General features: G+C 38.4%; 1 protein-coding gene across 1 annotated transcript in view; it reads right to left on the bottom strand.

Moving 5' to 3' along the window:
- LOC149175373 (uncharacterized) overlaps positions 1 to 6,657 on the bottom strand; it is a 59,767-nt gene extending 53,110 nt beyond the window's left edge. Inside the window, exons 1-2 of the mRNA XM_089421122.1 lie at positions 6,322 to 6,657; positions 6,074 to 6,082 (exon numbers count right to left, since the gene is read on the bottom strand). Of these exons, the coding sequence (XP_089277248.1) occupies positions 6,074 to 6,082; positions 6,322 to 6,657 (345 nt within the window). The remainder of the gene's footprint in view (positions 1 to 6,073; positions 6,083 to 6,321) is intronic.
- Between the last annotated feature and the right edge of the window lie 13,756 nt (positions 6,658 to 20,413).

Below are 20,413 nucleotides of genomic sequence, written 5' to 3'. Positions count from 1 at the left end.
CGACCAGATATTACACATGCAGTAGGAATGGTCGGAAGATTTCAAGCCAACCCAAAGGAAACTCATCTTCAAGCAGTCAAAAGAATCTTCAAATATCTTCAAGGGACCCAAAACTATGGCTTATGGTATCCTAGAAATACAGATCTCACTCTTCATGCTTACACAGATGCAGATTGGGCTGGAAGTGTGGATGATAGGAAAAGCACAAGTGGTGGTGCTTTCTTCATGGGTTCCAGATTAGTATCTTGGTTCAGCAAGAAACAGAGTTCGATTGCCTTATCTACAGCTGAAGCAGAATATGTGGCTGCAGCATCTTGTTGCACACAACTTCTTTGGATGATGCAGACCTTGCAGGACTTTCAAATCACTTGCACTCCACCTGTCTCTATCTTATGTGATAATACAAGTGCAATCAGCATTTCAAAGAATCCAGTCATGCACTCAAAGACCAAGCACATACCAATCAAGTACCATTTTCTTTGGGAACAAGTGCTTGAGCAGAAGGTCAAGTTGGAGTATGTTCCTTCTAAGGAACAAGTTGCTGATATTCTCACAAAACCACTGCCCAGGGAAACTTTTGAATATCTCAGACAAAAGCTGGGAGTAGTTGATGCTTCATCCTGCTGTTGAAGTTTGTTTATTCTACAGAAAAGTTGGTATACGCAGGTTACGGAAGGGATATCCGCGTATATACGCAGGTTACGTAAAAGGAAGTCACGTGTATGTTGGACGCTTGTTGCAGAAAGTATATCCGCGTACATACGCAGTTTCATGCAGGAGAAATCGCGTATATGAAGTTCTGGACAGCAAGGGCAATCTCTGGAGTCCTGAACAGCAATGGGTATGTCAGAATTCTTCAGGCACAGTTTCAGGGGGTGCAGCAGGCACAGGTTCAGGGGGAGCAGCTTAAAAGTCTCATAAAGCATTGTTGGCATTCAGATGTTTTGGTTGTTGGGTTCAGGAGAAGGAGCTCAGAAAGAAATCCTGGTTGCTGATCTAAAAAGATGTTTCTCAGATGCTGCTGGTGACTTTCATAAGTCTTGGTCTAGATCTGTTGTCTCTATGTCATATCTCTTTTATGATGTCAAGGTCATGTAACGGCCTATGTTGGTTTCCCCACTATGCCTGGGATGAATGATGTAATATAATTGATTGTTTCTGATGTAGGGAGTATGGATGTATGTATTGAGTCTTTTTGTGATAGAAAGGTCCCTTATGGTGTATAAGTCTTGGTTCTTGTTGAAGAACATCTTTTGCAGATCTTGCCTACAGTCAGGGGGAGCATGTTTCAGCACAGCCAAGCAGAGGTATCAGCATGTTCTCAGGGGGAGCACAGCCCTTTGCCCTTGATGACAAAGGGGGAGAATGATTCTAAGGATCTGAAGGTTGCCATCAAGTCCAAAGGGGGAGATTGTTGGCATTTTGGCTCAGGTATGGCGCTATGATACAGGTGTTGTCCTTGATGGCAACTCTCTTTGATGACAGATCTCCGTTCAGTCTACATAATGAAGAAGAAATCTCATATACGCAGGTTAATTAAGTCAGAGTTGCGTATACACGCTGGTGATATGCATACTAAGTCGCGTATACGCAGGAGAGCTATATAATAAGTCGCGTATACATGCAGATGCATGAACAGAAAAATGCGTATATGTCGGGAAGTTTCCTTTTGGTCCATGGTAGTTAGTCCTCGGTACTTGTGCCCATGTCTTTGGACCAAAGTACCTCGACAGTCGTGTAGATCTCTAGTTCTGAAGTTGATGGTTTTGGATTTCTATGGTTTTGGCTCTTGGTATTGAGCAAGGCCTAAGGCTATATAAGGAGAAGAATATCATTAGGCAAAATCATCTTTTGAGAAGGCTTGAATATCTGAAAAAGAAAGAGATCTGACATGCAGGTTCTGGGTTGCTTGATCTAAGCCAAGGAGAGATCACATCGGTTGATGGAAGACTAGATCTAAGGATAGATTGGGATCTAATGGTTTGAAATGCACTATCATGATATGGTTGATTATGCGTATTTCTAGATCTGCATACTGTCGCAATGCTATGTTCTGGGTCTAACTGATGTCTGGTACAGCTGCAAATTGAGAGAGTTTATTTTTAGATCTGTACGCAGGTTGGCTTCGGTAAAAGCGCGTGTATACGCGGGTTTTGCTCATTGAAGTAGCGTATATCTTTTGAAGCTTGATTTTGGGTCTACAGTTGGGTCTGACTGTTATTGCAGAGTTCTGTAGTCTGCTCTGTGTTCTGGTAACTGGTGATTGACAGGGTTCAGTGGTTCAGTGATTCAAAGTTTGGTTGTTTTATGCTTCAATGATCTGTTGTGAAAGGTGAATGAATTGTAGTCTTCAGATTGTAATGTTGTGCTTCAGGAATATCCAGTCTGAAAATGTATGAAAAGTGGTACCTGAAGGAAAGAAGATTGTAGGCCAGCACCTACGTACTAGTATCTTAGCTAGTACAAGAGCAAAAGGGGGTTGGAGCTCCCTTCCAAGGAAGTTTGGAGAACGAGAGAAGGTTGTAGCCTTCTGCAGGTTGTAGCCTGCGTACTGGTATAAGGCTGCACCAGTACAAAAAGATTGTAAACTGAAGTTTTATATCAAAGAAAGATAGAGACGACTTGCAGCAGGTGGTTTTCACCCACATTGGGTTTCCACCTTATATCTTGGTGTTCATGTGTGTGGCTTTTGATCTGTTCTGTTATACTGCACCTCTTTACTGTTAATGTGGTGAATAATGTCCTGATGCACTTAACTGAAGATTAATCTAACTAAATTATAAGATTTCTTCTTATACGCTGTTTTATTTAGTCACAGTAGCGTGTACACGCTGGTTCACTTAACTGAAGTAGCGTATATGTTTCTGAGCATTGAAAAAGTTTGATTGATCTGATAATACTGATTCACCCCCCCTCTCAGTATTATTTCCAACAGAAGTCCTAGCAACAGGGTTCTGAGTAGTTTGTCCTTCTTTTTCATTGTTTGGAGTCTTTTTAATTGGATTTTCTAATACAATTTCTGGAGATTGTTCCACTATTTCCTTGAGGGGAACTGAAGTGGAAGGTTTCTCATTAGAAGGTTGGTTGTTGGTTACATCTTCAATGATAGGACTAGGAGGATTTTGACTTGGTCTAGAAAGGATTTGCAGAGTTTTTGTAATTGGAGGTTTCTGATTTGTAGCTTTTACCTTCTTAGGCTGATTAGGTATTGCTTTCTTGTTTTGGTTTGGAACATCAGTGTTATTTTTTCTCCTCAAATTATACTATTTATGCACTTTGAAAATATCAGAGTAATACCTTTGCTTTTAATTGAAAGATTCTTCAGTTTGGGTTTGCAATTGTTGAAGCATGTATAATTCTTGGTCATCCTGAGTCAGAAAAATACTTTCTTCTTCATCTAACCCCATTAAGTTGATTCAGGTGTCTAGCTCAGGGTCTTCTTGATGGGAGGTTTCAGCATAATTCTCTTGGAAAGGTGGTCTAATGTTCTGATCATGCCCATTTTTACCAGCGTTATGGCTTTGGTTCTTCCAAAAGTTCAAATTCCTTAATGGAGGTGCCTGTTGGCTATCCCGGTGAGGTTTCCTTTCAATTTTTTCTATTTTGTCCTTAAATTTTTCCATTCCTTTAGCTAAAGCATCCATTTTTTGATCAAAGGGCGAAGTTTCATCTTTCAAGGGTGTTTTTCTCTTGTTTCTAACCCTAGCTCTTTTAGATAGCAGATTAGCTTCTACACTAACTGCAACACTTTGCATGTCTTCTAGTGTAGGGGGATTCCTTTCTCTAAGTTGAAAAACCATATCTGTGTCAAATCCATCTGGAAACTTAATTAGGGCTAAGCTAGGTGGAGGTCTAAGGTCAAGTGGTATCGCATTATATACATTGTTAAACCTAGTGCAGTAGTCTTGAACGGTTTCATTTGGTCCCCTCTTAAGATTTTCATATTCAGAAAGAATTTGAAGATGGTTCTTTTTCTTCTCCCACCTATGTAAACATTTTTGGTAAAAAGGTTCTAAACTATCTATACTCTTAGGAGGCAAAGATATAAACCATGTTCTCACTTCTCCAGCTAGACTTTGGGCCAAAATTCTCATTTGGACATATCCTATGTCAATTTCATGTAGTTCGAAATAATCTGTCATTTTGTTTGTGTGTTGCTATGTAGTGTAAGTTCTAGTGCCATCAAATAAGGTAATTTTACTCTAATAATCTGCTGGTAAGACAGCTTGAGGAGAAGGCATCATAAGGGGGACATATCTGAGTGCCATAGCTCTAAGTTGGACAGCATTGAGAACAGGAGTTGGGGTAACAGGGGGATTTGGGACGATAGGAGGAGTTGGGGTAGCAGGGGTAATGGGTGTTTGAAGGGTAGTGATAGGTTGATGGGGGAGTGAAGGTATGAATGGAGATGAGGGATGATCTTCAGAAGTGTGGGGAAACAATGGTGATCTAAAAGAAGTCGAAGTAGTTTCAGAAAGTTCAGGGATTCTATCAGAAGTAAGGAATGATTGAGGGGAATTCAGAAGGTACCGATCAATTGACAAGCTTGCACTGTGGAATTCAAGTTTAGCTGTGAATTCCAGATCTAGAACTGTGTCCTCAGGTTCACCCTCAGACTTTGTTCTAAATAGGGAATTGTCAAAATAGTCATCAAAAGGGAGGTATTCTAAGAAAAACCACTCAATAGGGCATGAATTGGATCTGAATAAAGGTCTTCGGATTACCGAACTTTCTTTTCTTCTGATTATTCTTGGAATAATGTTGGGATTGTCAAATACAGGGGGAGGATTTGGATCAAGGTTGGCCCTGGTATAGTGAGTTCTCCCTGAAGCCATATTTTGAGCTTTTTCTAATTATTTTATTTTATGTATTTTTGAAATAACTTCTAATAAACCCTTTAATATGCTTAAAAATAAAAATTTGAATTTCTCAAAGGTTTATTAAGACTGGGGGTTTGAGTCCCCAGTATGGTCGCCACTATGTTATCACTCAGATATTTTCCCTAGAAGTTATCAAACAAGGAATAGTCTGAGGTAACCACAAAACTAATCTTTTAGATTTAGGTTCTAGCCAACCTAATTCCAGAGAGGGCTCTCTCTTTATAATTTAACCTTTTTTTGGGTAGGATTTTAGGCTAGTTATTGATTCTCTTGGTGTTTTGTTTTGATTGGGTGGTGGAGTTAAGAAGACAGATGGGCAAAGCAAGTATTCAGGCCATTGGGCTATGGACTCAATCAAGAGAGGCCTAACTGGATCTGATCAATCACTAAGGTAGGAGTCCACAAGGTAGACGAGCACAACAAAAAGAAAATCTGCAGGTTCAAATGGATGAAGTAGTCTTAACTAGGGCAAAGGGCATTGAATAATCCTTAACCAGGATTAAGATGAAGAAAGGAAGGATGATCAGTATCAAATGACAATGAAGAATCCTTTATTATGGAAAAAAGTGGGGGTAAACTACGGAAGTAAGGGAGCAATTAAGAATTCCCATACCAAGATAGTTTAGTAGAAAACATATAGAAAGTAAACAGTTAAAACATAGAGCATTTAAGCTAATTATGAGATATCATTCCTTGTTTACTTTACAGATTTTATAAGAGGCACATATGAATATTCATAACATTAAGAGAAAAAAATATTTAAACATGAAGAGATAATACTTATTTGTTCCAACTGTGCACAGGAATCCAGTGAAATGCCCTTAGCTTTATTTCATATCTAGCAAAACTAGTCTAGTCTTGAGTACAATAGCTCTTTAGATCAATATAAAATGTCTACAGAAATGTATTTTAATCCACCCTAATTACTTCATTTTGTGAAGTATTTATAAAAGAATTGTTACCAAATATCTCATAACAATATGATAATTATTCTAGGAAACCAAAAATATCTTCAAGAACGAAGATAGAGACAAATGGAGAACTGTCTTCTTGTTGTCCCTTTTATTGTGATTGTGTTGGATGTTGTAATTCAGATTTGGCTCTTTCAGTTGCTGGATACTTGTGTGCTAGATTCACTTTATGTATTCTACCTATTGATACTCTTTACCTATTACGCTTTGACTCTGTCTTACCTGTTTTACCTGGCAACAATGTTTTACCACATAGATTTACTTCAATAACTTCATAGTAAATCTATCAGTTTTTTCCATCATTCACTGTCAGGTAATTTCATCCTTATCATTTTCCTATATATCTCGTCAGCTTCTGTATACTTAGAAAAATTTGGCCTACTGGTAAACAAGTGCTTTACCTCATGTTCTATGAAAAATAGATGTTCAAGACTATCATATAATACCTTTCCAGTGGGCAAAGATTTTACCCCTGAAGTACTAGCTTGGGTTTTGGCCAGCTTGTTAAGCCTCTCAATATAATCATCTTGAGTCATCAGCTTATCATGTATTACCATAGGACTGGGAAGTCTTTTTTCTCTCAAAATACCATACTTTGTCATAAATATATCAATGTTTGCTTGGATACTCTGGCATTTTTTCTCAAGGTTTAGCATAAAGTTTCTCTTGGTGACAACCTTCTTGATTTCTATAATTGTTCCTGTTCTATCTTCTATTTCCAACTCATCAAGTTGATACCTGTTTCTACTATTTTGGAATGTTATTAATTGGTTGGCTTCTTCATGCTTATCTTCCAATTCTTCCATTGTTTTACGGATTTCTTTTGTAGCCACTTTTACTAGTTCAATCTATTAAAAAATAACCTAAATAGATGGCCAAACATCATTGATGGAATAAATGATGTTGGTCCAAAAAATTTGCTTCATGTCTCCAAGTGTTTGTTGCAGTGTCAAGTCCTTTTCAAGGACTTTTATTCTCTCTCCCATTCTTTGATTCTTTTGAGCTTCTTCTTTTTGCTGTATCTGTGCAAGTTTACAATCAGTTTCCAAACTTGACACTTGTTCTCTAAGTTTCTTGAGCTCAGTAGCCTGGATGGTCGTCTCCTCCATGACTTTTACCAATTTAGTTGCCTTTTCTATTGATGTCCCTCTGCTTGATGTACCAATAACTAGCAGAGCAGTAGCCGGTGGCACTGTTGGTGCTAACACAGCAGCCAATGTGGAGGGTATTGTTGTAGAAATTGTAGGAATTACAGTCTGAGGAGCAGTGGCCAACTCACTATGTTTTGACTGTATCAAATTATCCAGTTCTTTCTTTTTTTATTTTAATTATTCATTCAGCTTAAGGACTAAGTGCATAAGCTCTTCCTCCTTCTGAGTTTCCAATACTTTGGCTGTCTGAGGATGGTGCAAAAGAGGAATCTTGAGCTTCTTTTTCAGTGCAGCTATATCATCATTTTTCTTCTTAATAAGCTTTTCTGCAGCTTTCACATCTTTGGGATCATGGCCTAGTTCTATGAATAAGTCCTCTAGGGACTTTATTCTGGTACCTTTGGCCTGTGAAGAGGCCTTCTATAACTAGAATTTCGCTAATATATTATTCAACGAATTTTGAAGTTGGTGTGCTGCAATTGCCTTATTGGTCAAGGTGGAATAAACCATTTCCCCACTCTGCTTATGTAATTCTATTTGGTCAATAGGATGGATATCCTTTGCCAATACTTCAGTCTATTTTCAAATAGTCTGTAATTGACCTGGGTTGTTGTGTAGTTGGCTTCATAATAGTCATCTACATTTTTCCTTCTTTCACATCAAAGGCTAACATTAGCCTTGTCTGATTAGTTGGAGCCATATTTAGGTAATATGCATAACTTTGGGCCTTCAATATCTCATTCCTTGCCTTTATTTCTTTATATTTCTCTCTAATGTCTTCACTTTGGTCAGTTGGAGCTCTAAAGGGGGATAATTCCACGCTCTATTGCGTTTCTAGCATTTGAGCCTATGAGGTGGAAGGTTCATGTACCTCCTGAGGGAGTGGTATGTCTGCTTTCTACACCTGTAGTTCCTACTATTTCTTTAGTAAATTCCTATTCGGAAAATGGATTTAACCTTTGCCTCTTGACATAAGTTTGGGCAACAGGTCTACTAGGAGTGACCTCCTCTATATCTCTTTTGTGATTCCTCTCCTCATTTAGAGGAGTCTGCAAAATGGGAGGATTGCTCATGGTATGTTCTGCTTGAGCAAGTTATTCTGAAATATCTGGCTATTTTGATTCCTCTAGCTAGTCTGATGCTTCTGGCTACTTTGATGGTCCTTCTTCTACTGTTTTCCCACTGTGTCCCTATGATTCCCTTTGAGGTTCGGACTCTCATGGCACCTGTACAAATGAACCATCATCAAGTATTCTATCTAAATCAATCAATACATTATCAACAAAAACCTCTATGCTATCTCGTTCTACCAAAGTGTTTTCCACCCATTCAAGTTGATTAACATACTGTTTAATTTCAGGAATTCTATGGTAGATGTAAGGAGATAATTTGTTCTTCTATCTCCTATTGCAAATGAAGTATAAAGGGTCATATCTCCAGATAAAACTTTGTTTCAGTCTTAGTCTTTGGAGGATTTCCTCTGCTACCTTTCCTGCTTCCCTACTATTACATATGAAGGGGACAAGCTGATCCTTTATCCTAAGTTGAGCTTTCTTCTTGGCCTTCAAAAAGTGCACCTCATCTGAATTGATCATTTTCTTGTAGTACTCCAAATCAAACAATCTCATAGGGAGGTATCTGGGCAGTTTGTAGGGAGCTAGCTCACATCCATAGATTCAGATTTTAGTGTGGTTTTGGTACAAGTACCAATCCCCCAATCTATATTGTTTTGACAACTGAAGGACCCTCCTAATATCTACACTGATTCTGGGGGAAGGGCTTCCTAATAACATAGTTGTCACTGGTTGTACAAAGAGATCTATGAAATCAGTATAAGAATATTGAGGGTCATATAGGTGGATCAATGAAGTCCAGAAGACTACCGATCTAGGGTTGCCTCTGGTATCAAGCTTTTGGAGTGTGATTAGGAATTTCTCAGCTTGATAATATAGGAAAAGATGATATAAAACTAAGGAATATTTGAACACTCTTTCATTATCCATCCTCATGAATTGATCATGCATCTTATCATAAATGAACTTAGCAAAGTCAAACATGATGGCTGGGGGTTGCCCAGGAGAGTAGATAGACATAAAGGCTACAATAATTTCATCAAAAAATTCACTTGTAGTTTGGCCTAACACACTAGATATCATTTCTATGATGTCTCGGCCAAGATCAGAGAAAATAGTCCACATGTAAGGGGGCGGATCCTTTGGAGTGTATTGTTCTTCCCTAATGAAGGTCTGGAAAAACCTAGCAAGTTTGATTGAGGTGAGTGTAGGGAATCTATTAAGTAAATCTCCAACAGAAAGAGGGGTCAGGTTTTGGCTTGGTTGTAACTGCAACATTTGATTTATGGACTCAGTAGTGATGGTAAACAATACAAACTGGTTTGGGGTTATTACTTCCCTTTGGTTGGGACAATAGATCATATGGCAGTAGTGGATAATCTTTAGGAAGATATGAACTCTGGGGAACTGGTATTTGGGTAAACCTGATTCCCAAAGTCCTATGAATTCTGCATTGTTCAGGTACTGGTCTCTATACCTGCAGTATAGTTTCAAAGGGGATTCTTGGATAGAGGTATATTTAATCTAGAAATATTTATCTGCCAGTGGAAGATGGTCTAAATCCCTGTGAGGAGTAGAAATGGGCATGACATTCTATGCAATTGGGGTAGAAATCCTTGGTTCTTATGGATTCAAGGATGGGGGCAAAGGTTTTTCAGTGAAATTTGGGAAAAACGGGTCCAAATCAGAGTATTGGGGTCGCTGGGAAATTTTCTTACTAAATTACTTAGTAATTTGAAGGAATTGAGTCCAGGTTTGGACATAAAACACGGTTTCTTGGCGAATTTTGGTAAATACCTAGTTTCGGCTCTTGAACAGAGTAATGGTGACTGTGCACTATTTGTAGGAAGCATACGTGACTGAAAGGTGGTTTGGAGTTTTAGAAGCTTTAGCAAGTTGGCAGTTGGATGTGGGTTGACAGTTGCACATACTCTGGTGCTTGCATGGAGGTTTGAGCGGTCTTTTTCACGATAAAACAAAAAACAATGAGTTTTTTAGTTTTATTCGTAAATTCAATGGTTTTGGCGAGTACACTGGGAAAAGGAAACTTGGCATTAAGCGGGGGATGTGACATTTTGTCATTTAGTGGGAGGAGGTAAGCGGGATCGTATCGCACCACTTTTGGGATAAAGTGGATTTGGGGGGAGGCCATCCAATGCCATTCATCGGGCACCATGTAGCGGTGGGGTGAATAGAAAAACCACCCATATTGGGTAGGTAAAGGTCGCCCTTTGGAGGCCACCCGATATGAGCATCGACTGTTGGATCAACAGGGGTGAGATTGCATGGTGACCGGGGCGATGATTTGATATGAGGTTTAATGGAGGGGCCCGACAGGGTTTTAGTGTGTGGAGGGATTAATTAGTTTCAGATTATGATGGTTTAATGACGTCGGGAATGATTTCATTGGTGGGGACAGATTATTAATTAATCACTGATTGATTAATTAACCTCTTTTATTCGGCGATGGGTCATGGTTATTAATTAGTCGCTAATCGACTTAATTAACCCATTAATTAGTTTATTAATAAATTTTATATTTCAACCTTCGGGGCGGGATATTAACATATGGGTTTAATAAAATATAGGGAAAATGGGTACTATAGGGACTTAGATAATAAGGTTAATAAATTAATATGAAAAGGGAGAAAAGGATTTTTACCATAAGTTTAATGTATAACACATGATTGGCACACTTTATTCATATACACAAAATACTTATGGTAAGATGGTTTTTATGAGTTGTTTGAGTGAAAAGGAGTTTGCTTGGGGGTGACTACTTTCCCTAAGAAAATAGTGATTTTACCTTAGGAAAAGGGATTTTTTAGGGGAAAATGAATGAATTGAAGGGGGGTGAATTTTCATGAGGGGATTTTAGTACTTAGGACCTATAAGTTATTGGGCCAAGGGTTCGATCCCTTCAGAAGTTAGAGAAATGCTCTGATCCCTTTAAACTTAAGGTTTTAGGTACATTTGACTTTGATTATGGGAAATTAGTAAACTTAAGGGTAAAATGAATGGGGAAATTAATCACTTGACTTTGTGTAAATGCTCAATTATCATTCATACTTTAGCAATTTGATAATGAAAGTAAATTCTATGACTTCATCTAATCAATCATCCAAATCTACAAATATGCAACTACTTACCCATCTACTCATCCTATCATTTTTTCTACTCTTTATTAGGGTGCACTTAAGCTAGCAAACCCTTATCAAAACATTTTTCTTTTCTTTTACAATAGAAATTTATCTAAGTCTATCCTTATTACATCTAAGGGATCAGATTAAATTATTGAGCTCCTTTTATTCACTCTACCTATCTACTTATCTTCCAAGATTAAACAATTTGGTTAGACTTTATTCTCTATCTCTAAGCATGAAATTCAAAACATGGAATAACCAAGATTAAACTATTTGATTACCATGGATTGTGGCATGAATAAAAAGTTGCACACAATCATTTGTTATGCTAGAAATTAATAGTAGTGGCATTTGTACTTGCACACTTTCATAGTCTTTTTGTTTCTTGGGGTTCATTTTTCATCTTTTTTGACCTTTTTCATTCTTTTTGTCCTTTGATTTTCCTTTTAGGACACACACTCTTTACATTTTTTAATTTTTTTGATCTTTTGAATATGGAAAACATTTGCAGAAAGCAAAGGTATGTACATATTACACATTTGACCTCATCCATTCAAAAACTATGACTCCTATTGGTATAGCAACATAACACAATGTCTGGTCTAGTACAGACCATCACATACATTAGGCTACCAATTGCACTTACATATGGAATGCGGGAGATGTCCTCTTCCTCTTCTTCTGTCTTGGGACACTGTTCAATAGATAACTTTACACCTACAAGAATAGGAACCTTCACATGTTTACTATCCTACATATTAAACCTTTGCAATATTGTCTCGACATACTTCCTCTAGTTTAACTAGATCTTCCTCTTTGTCCGATCTCTTTTAGTTTCCATGCCCAAAATATAGTTTGCAACACCAAGATCTTTCATGTCGAATTTGGAGGACAAATGGGTCTTCAAATCCTGGATAATTTCTTTGTCATTTCCAACCAGCAACATATCATCCACATACAAGACCAAATAAATAACACGGTCACCAATTAATTTAAAATACACACAGTGATCTGCTCTGCTTCTGGTGAAGCCAAGTCCCCGTATAAATGTATCAAATTTCTGATGCCACATCCTTGGTGACTGTTTTAACCCATACAAAGACTTCTTTAACTTGCATACCAGTACTTTCTTAGCCTTCAGCACAAAGCCTTCAGGTTGCTTCATGTAGATCTCCTCTTCCAGATCCCCGTGAAGAAATGTTGTCTTTAGAACCATCTGTTCTACCTCAAAATCAAAAGTAGCAGCAACATATAAAAGTAATCTAACCGAAGTTACCTTGGCAACATGAGAAAAAATATCACCAAAATCAATTCTTGACACCTGGGAATAACCTTTTTCTTACAATCAAGCTTTGTATTTCTCCACCTTTCCTTCTGAATTTGTCTTCTTCTTGAACACCCATTTGGTGCCAATGGGTTTCCTTCTAGCTGGAAACTCCACCAAATCCCAAGCCTCATTTTTGTGTAAAGATTCCATTTCATCAACCATGGCCTCTTTCTAGAGTTTTCCATCCTCTGAATCTACTGATTCCTTCACAGTTCTAGGATTGTCATCAGTAAAAGATAAAGCAAATTTTGAATAGAAAGTAGATGGACTATACCTTTTTGGCTACCTTCTTTCTCAAACAGGTCTTCTCACACCCGAAGTTTGTGCCTCTTCATCTTCTGATTTGTCCTCCGTTGTAGAGTCTGATTCTTCTTCCTTTAGCTCAAACTCTATCTTATCAGGTTCCTTTGGTTGGACTTCATGTTTAATAACATATTTCAACTCTCTGAACACCACATCTCGGTTGTACACAACCTTCCTTTTTACTGGGTTCCAAATCTTATAACCCTTTAAACCATCCTTATACCCAATAAAGATGCACCTTTCAGATTTACTATCCAACTTGGTTCATTTCTCCTTTGGAACATGTACATATGCATCACATCCAAATATCCTCAGATGTGAAAGAGAGGGTTTCTTACCAGTCCATACGTCTTGTGGAGTCTTATCCTCCAACATTGATGAAAGTGATCTATTGACTAGGTAACATGTTGTCTCGACCACCTCTGCCTAGAATTCCTATCATAACCTGGCACCACTGAGCATTCTTCTTGCCCTTTCCATCAATGTCTTGTTCATTCTTTATGCAAGTCCATTTTACTGAGGTGTATATGGAGTAGTCTTCTGCCGTGCTATACCACACTTCTTATAGAATTATTCAAATTCCTTACTTCAAAACTCTCCACTATTATCTATCCTCAACACCTTTATCTTCTTCTCTGTCTGGTTTTCCACCATAGCCTTAAATTCTTTAAACCTATCAAAGACTTCAAATTTCTTCTTAAGGAAATATATCCATGTATTCCTTGAGAATTCATCTATAAATGATACACAATACATAGACTTACCCAGTGATGGAACCTTCACAGGTCCAAACACATCACTGTGTACAAGCTCTAATATCTGTTTCGCCCTCTTACCACCAGAGGGGAAACTCACCCTATTCTGCTTCCCATATACACATTTTTCACAGAAACCAAAGTCCAGAGAGCTATTACTTATACCTTCTACCATACCTTTACCATGAAGTATTCGAAGGCCCTTCTCTCCAATATGTCCAAGCCTTTGATGCCACAACATGGTCTTCTCTCTAGAGACCACTAGATTTTCTACTCCACTTTCAGGAACCACAGAACTATTGCACCCATTAACAATAATGCTACTTTGTAGCTTGTACAGAGTTCCAATTCGAACTCCCCACATCATTACCATTGCCCCATGAACCATCTTGTAGGTATCCTTCTCGAACACTATTTTTACACTTGCATCATCCATCTTGCTTACAAAAATTAGATTTCTGGCTAATGCAAGGATATGAAAAACACCCAAAAGTGTTCTAACCCTTTCACCTTGCAACTTCAAGTTTAGTTTTTTGCGACCAATGATTCTAGCCTTCCTGTCATCCCTTAAGAAGACATCACCACCATCATATTTTTCATACTTACAGAACCACTCTCTATGGGGAATGAAGTGAAAGGATGCACCTGAGTCAATCAACCATGCCTCATGATCTACATGTGTACTTGAAGAAGCCAAGTACACATCCCCACCTTCATCTGAGGTGGTTTTTGCCTCTGCAAAAGGAGCATCATTAGATCCTTTTCCTTTATCAGGAGCTTTAGATTTACAATCCCTTTTGTAGTGCCCCTCCTTTCTACATTTCTAGCACACCACCTTTACAGGTTTTTCTGGAGATTTAGATCTCCTTCTAGATTTAGATCTCCCACTCGATGACTTATTTTTGTTTCTGTTCTCAGACTATCCTCATACAGACAAGGCATCACCATTCTAGTTATCCATATTTTTCCATCTCATCTCCTCCATTAGCAAGGATAAGACTATTTCATCAAACTGCAAGGCAGTTGTATTGCTACCTATTGCAATAACCAGACTATCACATGAATCTAGTAGAGAACACAACAAATTGATGCACTTGTCTTCATCTTAAATTTTAATATCAATAGATAATAACTGACTTACCATAGTATTAAATGTGTTCAGATGCTCTATCACCGAGTCTCCATCTTTCATCCTTAGGTTATACAACTTTTTCCGTAGGAATAGTTTATTTAATAAGGACTTAGATTGGTACAAAGTCCCTAACTTGTTTCATAAAGCCTTAGCTGTAGCTTCCCCTGATACATTCAACAATACTAAATCTGAGACACATAATCATATTCTACTCTTTGCCTTCCAATCTAATTTCTTCCATTCTTCATCGGACACTTCTGTTGGTTTAGTACCTAGATCTACCACGATCCATTGATCTTTATCCACCAATAGATCCTCCATCTTGAGTTTCCACAACTGAAAACTCTGACCATTAAATTTCACAATCTCTATCTTTTCAGTACTCACCATCTTCTTTCACCACCAGAATCGATCTCATAGATCTCCCACTGAACATGGTCTACCACAGACCCGAGCAAAACCCCTCAACAACAAATGCATCCCCTTAAAGACAAAACAACTCTGATACCAAATGTAGGTTTTAACCCCGTACATAAATTACCTGCATAAGAATTCTAAAACATAGAAAATAAACAATGTGAGAGTGTAACAAATAAAACACATATACACAGAGATTTTCCACTCAATCCCAAAATAGGGACTACCAGCTTGATTTTTCTTTATGTTCCTTTCAATGTTACAATACATATTTATACATTCCGAAGCATCCAATACCATGGACCAAAATCCATCATATCGAAAACCATGTGCAAAAATCATGTAAAAAACCATAGGTAGGTCTGCCCAACGTAACATAGGGCCCAAAACCAAAATTTTATGGGGAACTGCCTCAGACCCCATAAAGTGGGGTTACTTGCACCCTTCAAACCCCCTATGACTCCCCTCGCTACGCAATTGGCGCAACGAAGGGGGGGCTCCACCCCCCTTCTAACCCCCTAGTTAACTACGTGGCTAGTCATGGAAAGAATATAACACAACCCAACAATAGGTCTAAATAGTGTTGCACAAAATATTGTCAGCATGACATTCTGCAGTCAGTGTGAGTCTATCACCACTCACACTTTCCTCCTATGCAAGTCTGAAACCTCAGCTCTTCATGTCAAGCCTTGAAAAATGAGAGAAAGTCCTTAAAAATCTCTAAAACTTTGGTCCCGCACTTTCTCTTAGCATTACCTACGGTGCCGCACCCCTTGGTCATGTCCCTTATGGACCTGCCCGCTCTATTTATGTGTAATGGGTGCGGACCCCTATAAAAGTCAAAAAGGTGCAAGTACATTCTTAAAAACTCACTTTGGGTTATTTCAAGAAGCTTCTAGAGGGAATCTTGAAGTGGCAAGTTCGCTCCCTTGATGTTCATGCACCCCATAACTAAAGGAGCTAACCCCTTGATGTCAGGAGCTTATCCCTTTGAAGGAGGACTCTATCCCTTCATAGGTGGACCTGGTAACTTCCTTCCTCTGCACTATAAAATGAGGCATTGGGTTGGTTATTGAGGAGGTTGAAAGCTGAATATTTTTTAGGGTAAATGTTGTTGGAATTTAGACTTCCTAATTGAGCTTGAGAGGAGAGATACATAACTTTTGATCTCATTGGGAAGAGTGTGAAGCTTGTCAAAGTAGAGGAGACTCTTGCTTGGACCCTGGGAGGAGCTTGTACAACATCAAGGCCCCAATGTTGTAAAGTTCTTTGTTTAAAGTTAATACAATAAAGTTTATTTTTCTCAATAAGCTGTCTCTTATGGTTTATTTCATGGATTCCTTGATCACCATGATGAATATGATTTATTATATTGGCTATGCAGGTGTTATTCGATGTGTGCTTCTTTGTGTTTGTAGGTTATTAAAAGGAAACTCATTTGGACGGTCGAAGCGTGGCTTCCACAAACTAGCGTTGGGCTTAAGGTAGGGTCTAAAACACCTCTTGGTGTTTATTTATAAGTCGCAATATTTAGAGAAAGGTAGATTTTCTTGTTCTGCTTGTCCCTAGATATCAGTGGATACTAGGGAGATCGGTCTTGTCCGCAAGAACGATTTATCCGGCCGACAAAATGGCGACCATACTGGGGACTTGAATTTTGGCTTTTTTCCTTTACTTTTACTTTGACTTGAGAAAATTTTTCTCTGTTTTTGGTTTTTGCTTGATGTGTGTGGGATTGGGTAGTTATTTAGTTCTTGAATTGTTTTTTGTTTTTTCACACTTTTGAAAGAGGATCATACGTTTTTCTTGTAACACAGTGCGAACATCCCCACATTGTTTCTTTACTACACAGAGCGGTACCACACTTGGTTATACTAGACGCCTGCGGACCCTATCAATTTTTTGAAAAACCTAAAATATTTTCATCCATCTTAACTTAGGATTTGTTTACGTTTTTTAGCCTCTTCCCAGATCTGCATGCGTCTTGTCAAAAACTTTTGTAGGTGAGTTCCATTGGCATTTTGGTTTTAGGTGATTTTCTAGAAGTTTTGTGTGCCTGGTTTGATTTGCATTTTGTCTTTGTAGTAACTCAGAGTTTAGAAGCCTAAGAAACCTCAGATTACCCTGGTTTTTGCTAGTCTTCTTAATGAGTTTGACCGATTTGTGAAATCCGCCTTTGGTGAGAAATAGATCTTGTTTTCTCTTTGCAAAGCTTTGAAAGAACTTGTTTTGGAAAGTTTTGAATTTCATTTTTAAAAAGAAAACATAAGCTGGGTGTTTTTTGATTAATTTTTTATTCTGAACGAATTAGTCCTTAGTTTGGTGAATAACTAGGTAAAACGTCCTCGAAAAGAAATTTTGTAAGCTTTTGCTTCAATTAGGTTTTTAGAAGTTGTAGATCTCAAGATTAGATTTTTCATAGTTTTGAGTGTTTTCTAGAAATTTTAAAATCTCTTTTGAAAAGAAATTGTTTTTTTTTGTAGTTTTTGAGTGTTGAAAAGAAAGGGATATTTTTCGTGAGCATAATTAGTAGTCTCGTTTTGAGTTTGTTGGAAAAGACAAAACAGAGTTTTTCTTTTCATTTATTTGTTAAGGAAATATTTATTTTTCAAGCAATTACATTCTCAACTCTTTCTTTAGCTAGAAATTCATTGAAGAAAAAGGAATGTTTATCATCTTAGGTGAATTTATAGTGTTTTGGAGTCGAGTCTTCACACCATAAAGTTGCATCTCCATACCTTTTGACCTAAGGAACAACCAATACAAATAATTCTTAAAGTAAAATTTATCTAGCAATCTTTTTATTTCTAGGGCTCTTTATCACCAACACAGCTTAGGCTAGTATCTTGGAGTAGGGAGTAATTAACTCTCCAAGATAGTTAAAACAAACAAGTAGTTATATCTTGCAGTAGGAGATAAATTCCAATTGTTACATCTATGCTCTGGGAAGCTCCTCTTAAAGGAGTCAAGCACGAGATCATATTCAAACCAGTGGGGTAATCAATCCTTCCTCATTGGGAACGATAGAAGATATACACGTATTAAAAACAGTAAACCTCAGATTGACCATTTTCGAGGAGCTTGGGGTCACTTGTTGGTAAACCTTGGATTATGTCAAGGAGCTGTCAAGGGGATTGAGCTTTGTTACTTTGCCCTTGCGTGTGTTTCGAGTCACAGACTGTTTCCCCAGGTATATTTGTTTCTGTTGGTAACCATAGTGACAATAATCTATAGGATTCTTTCCTAAGGTGACGGTGGAGGGAAGATCCCACTGTACCTGGAGCAGACGTCGACTAGACTCACTTGGACTCTCAGGGGGGTTCTCTTCACTCGAGACGGTTTAGTGAAGAAACTTGTGCCAGTCTGTTTCAATAAGTAGGTTGTCGGGGTAACTGTTCCAACCGCCATTTCTGTATTGGATTTTGCGACATTGGATTTTGTCACCAACTAGTGTTTTCGGTACGGAAAGTTACTGTTTGTGTGTGGTTTGAACTCCTAGATTTTTTAGGCGTGTGATTCAAATTGTTTGGTTCTTTAGAGACTTTAGGTGGTTTTATTGAGATTTTTCTTCGTTTGTGTGTGAAGTAATTAAAATATTTAATCGTGGCTGAATTACCAAGACAATCCCGTAGACCTCGGGGGCAACCTCCCGAGTATTCACCAAGTCAGCTTGAAGGGCTACGAGCTCTTGTAACTCTTAGTGACAGTAGAGTTGGGTCACTGGAAGAAAGAGAATCTTCTTTAGTTGTTCATCCTGATTATCATGTTCAAGCAACAGAGTATATTTCTGAACAAATTTCATTTTCCAAAGTTACTAGTAGTTTTTCTTCTACTAGTGAATTAGCTGAAGAACCTGAAATTTCTGAGCCTGAAACTGAACCTGCTGCTACTCCATCATCAGGATTTGCTTCTCCAACTTCCAGTGGTCCTGGTTCACCCAGGTTAGGAAGAATCATTACCCAAAATCTTCCTTTTGGAGTTATTTCTATTGAAGAACTTGTTAATCCGGAAGAAGGTATAACTATCCCTGAAAATCAACCAACTATAGAACTTAGGGAGCGTGAATTGATCTTTTACAGTCCACCTAGGAGGGACACTTGGTATCTTTCATTGACCAACTTTTTAGAAAATCTGGGTCTCAGTTTTTCACCACCTCGAGTTCCTTTTCATCCAACACCTAGAGGTTATTATCCTCCTTTGAATATGTCGAGACAGTCATCCATGTTTTCCCAATCACTGGAAACATTTTCGTATGGCAGTCCTTCTGTTCCTTCTGGGTATCAATCACTCACTGGTACTTTTTCAGGAGCATCTCCTCAACCTATTGAACATGGGTTATCAACTAGTAATAACAAAACTAAACCATTGAGTGTCGAAGATATTCTTATGATGTCAGGTACCATTCCAAATCTGCAACCTCAAGGTAGTTAGTTACCGCCTTGGGGGCAACCTCAGGGTACTCAATTATTCCCTGGGGGGAAACCTTAGGGTACTCAATTATCACCTGGGGGGCAACCTCAAGGACAATACATACCTTTGAGACATTACATTCCTCAAGGTCAACCCCAGACTCAGTACGTACCTCAAGGTCAACCCCAGTATCAATATATACCTCAAGGTCAACCCCAGTTTCAGTACGTGCCTCAAGGTTATCAACCTCAAGGTCAGTACCCAACCTAAGGTTTCCAACCACCTTCAGGTCAATCATTTATCCAAGGAGCTAGAAATGTACCTTTGAATTATCAACCCTACCCTCAACCCGGTTATGGTCCTCAATATGCTTAACCTTCTATGGGTCCATACCCTAGAATGAACATAGTGTGGGATTCATCTCAATCTCAATAGATCTTGCAACCTAATGTGCAGTTCTCATCTCAATCTGGAAAACCTTTGGTTTCTGGTTCAACCCAGCAACCCGTCCAGCCTACTATTCAAACTTCTGCACCTAGTGTAGCTCATTAGTATGGGCCTAGTTCGCCTCGAACTCCACCTCAAACGATTGCTGCAACTACTGCAGCATTTGTTCAATCTACCCACCTACTTCTGGAGTATCGGCAGCTCTGGTTTCTATTGTTCCTGCATCAACTCCTCAAGCACCTTTACCTCAGTCTAGACCTACAATTCAAAATTCAGTTCAGATGCCTGTAGAACAACCTGGTCCAAGTACGGTTGTTACAAGTCAACCTCAATTTACTTATCAACCGTACCAGGGACAGTACCAATTCGGTCCTACTGTGCAGAACCCAGTTTATCAGTATGAA

This window comes from Pinus tabuliformis, chromosome 4_1, assembly GCF_031772625.1.
Source record: "Pinus tabuliformis cultivar Carrire ecotype Pingquan chromosome 4_1, CPIR1, whole genome shotgun sequence".
In the NCBI taxonomy this organism is placed as follows: Eukaryota; Viridiplantae; Streptophyta; class Pinopsida; order Pinales; family Pinaceae; genus Pinus; species Pinus tabuliformis.
This window is presented reverse-complemented; position numbering and strand designations above follow the sequence as displayed.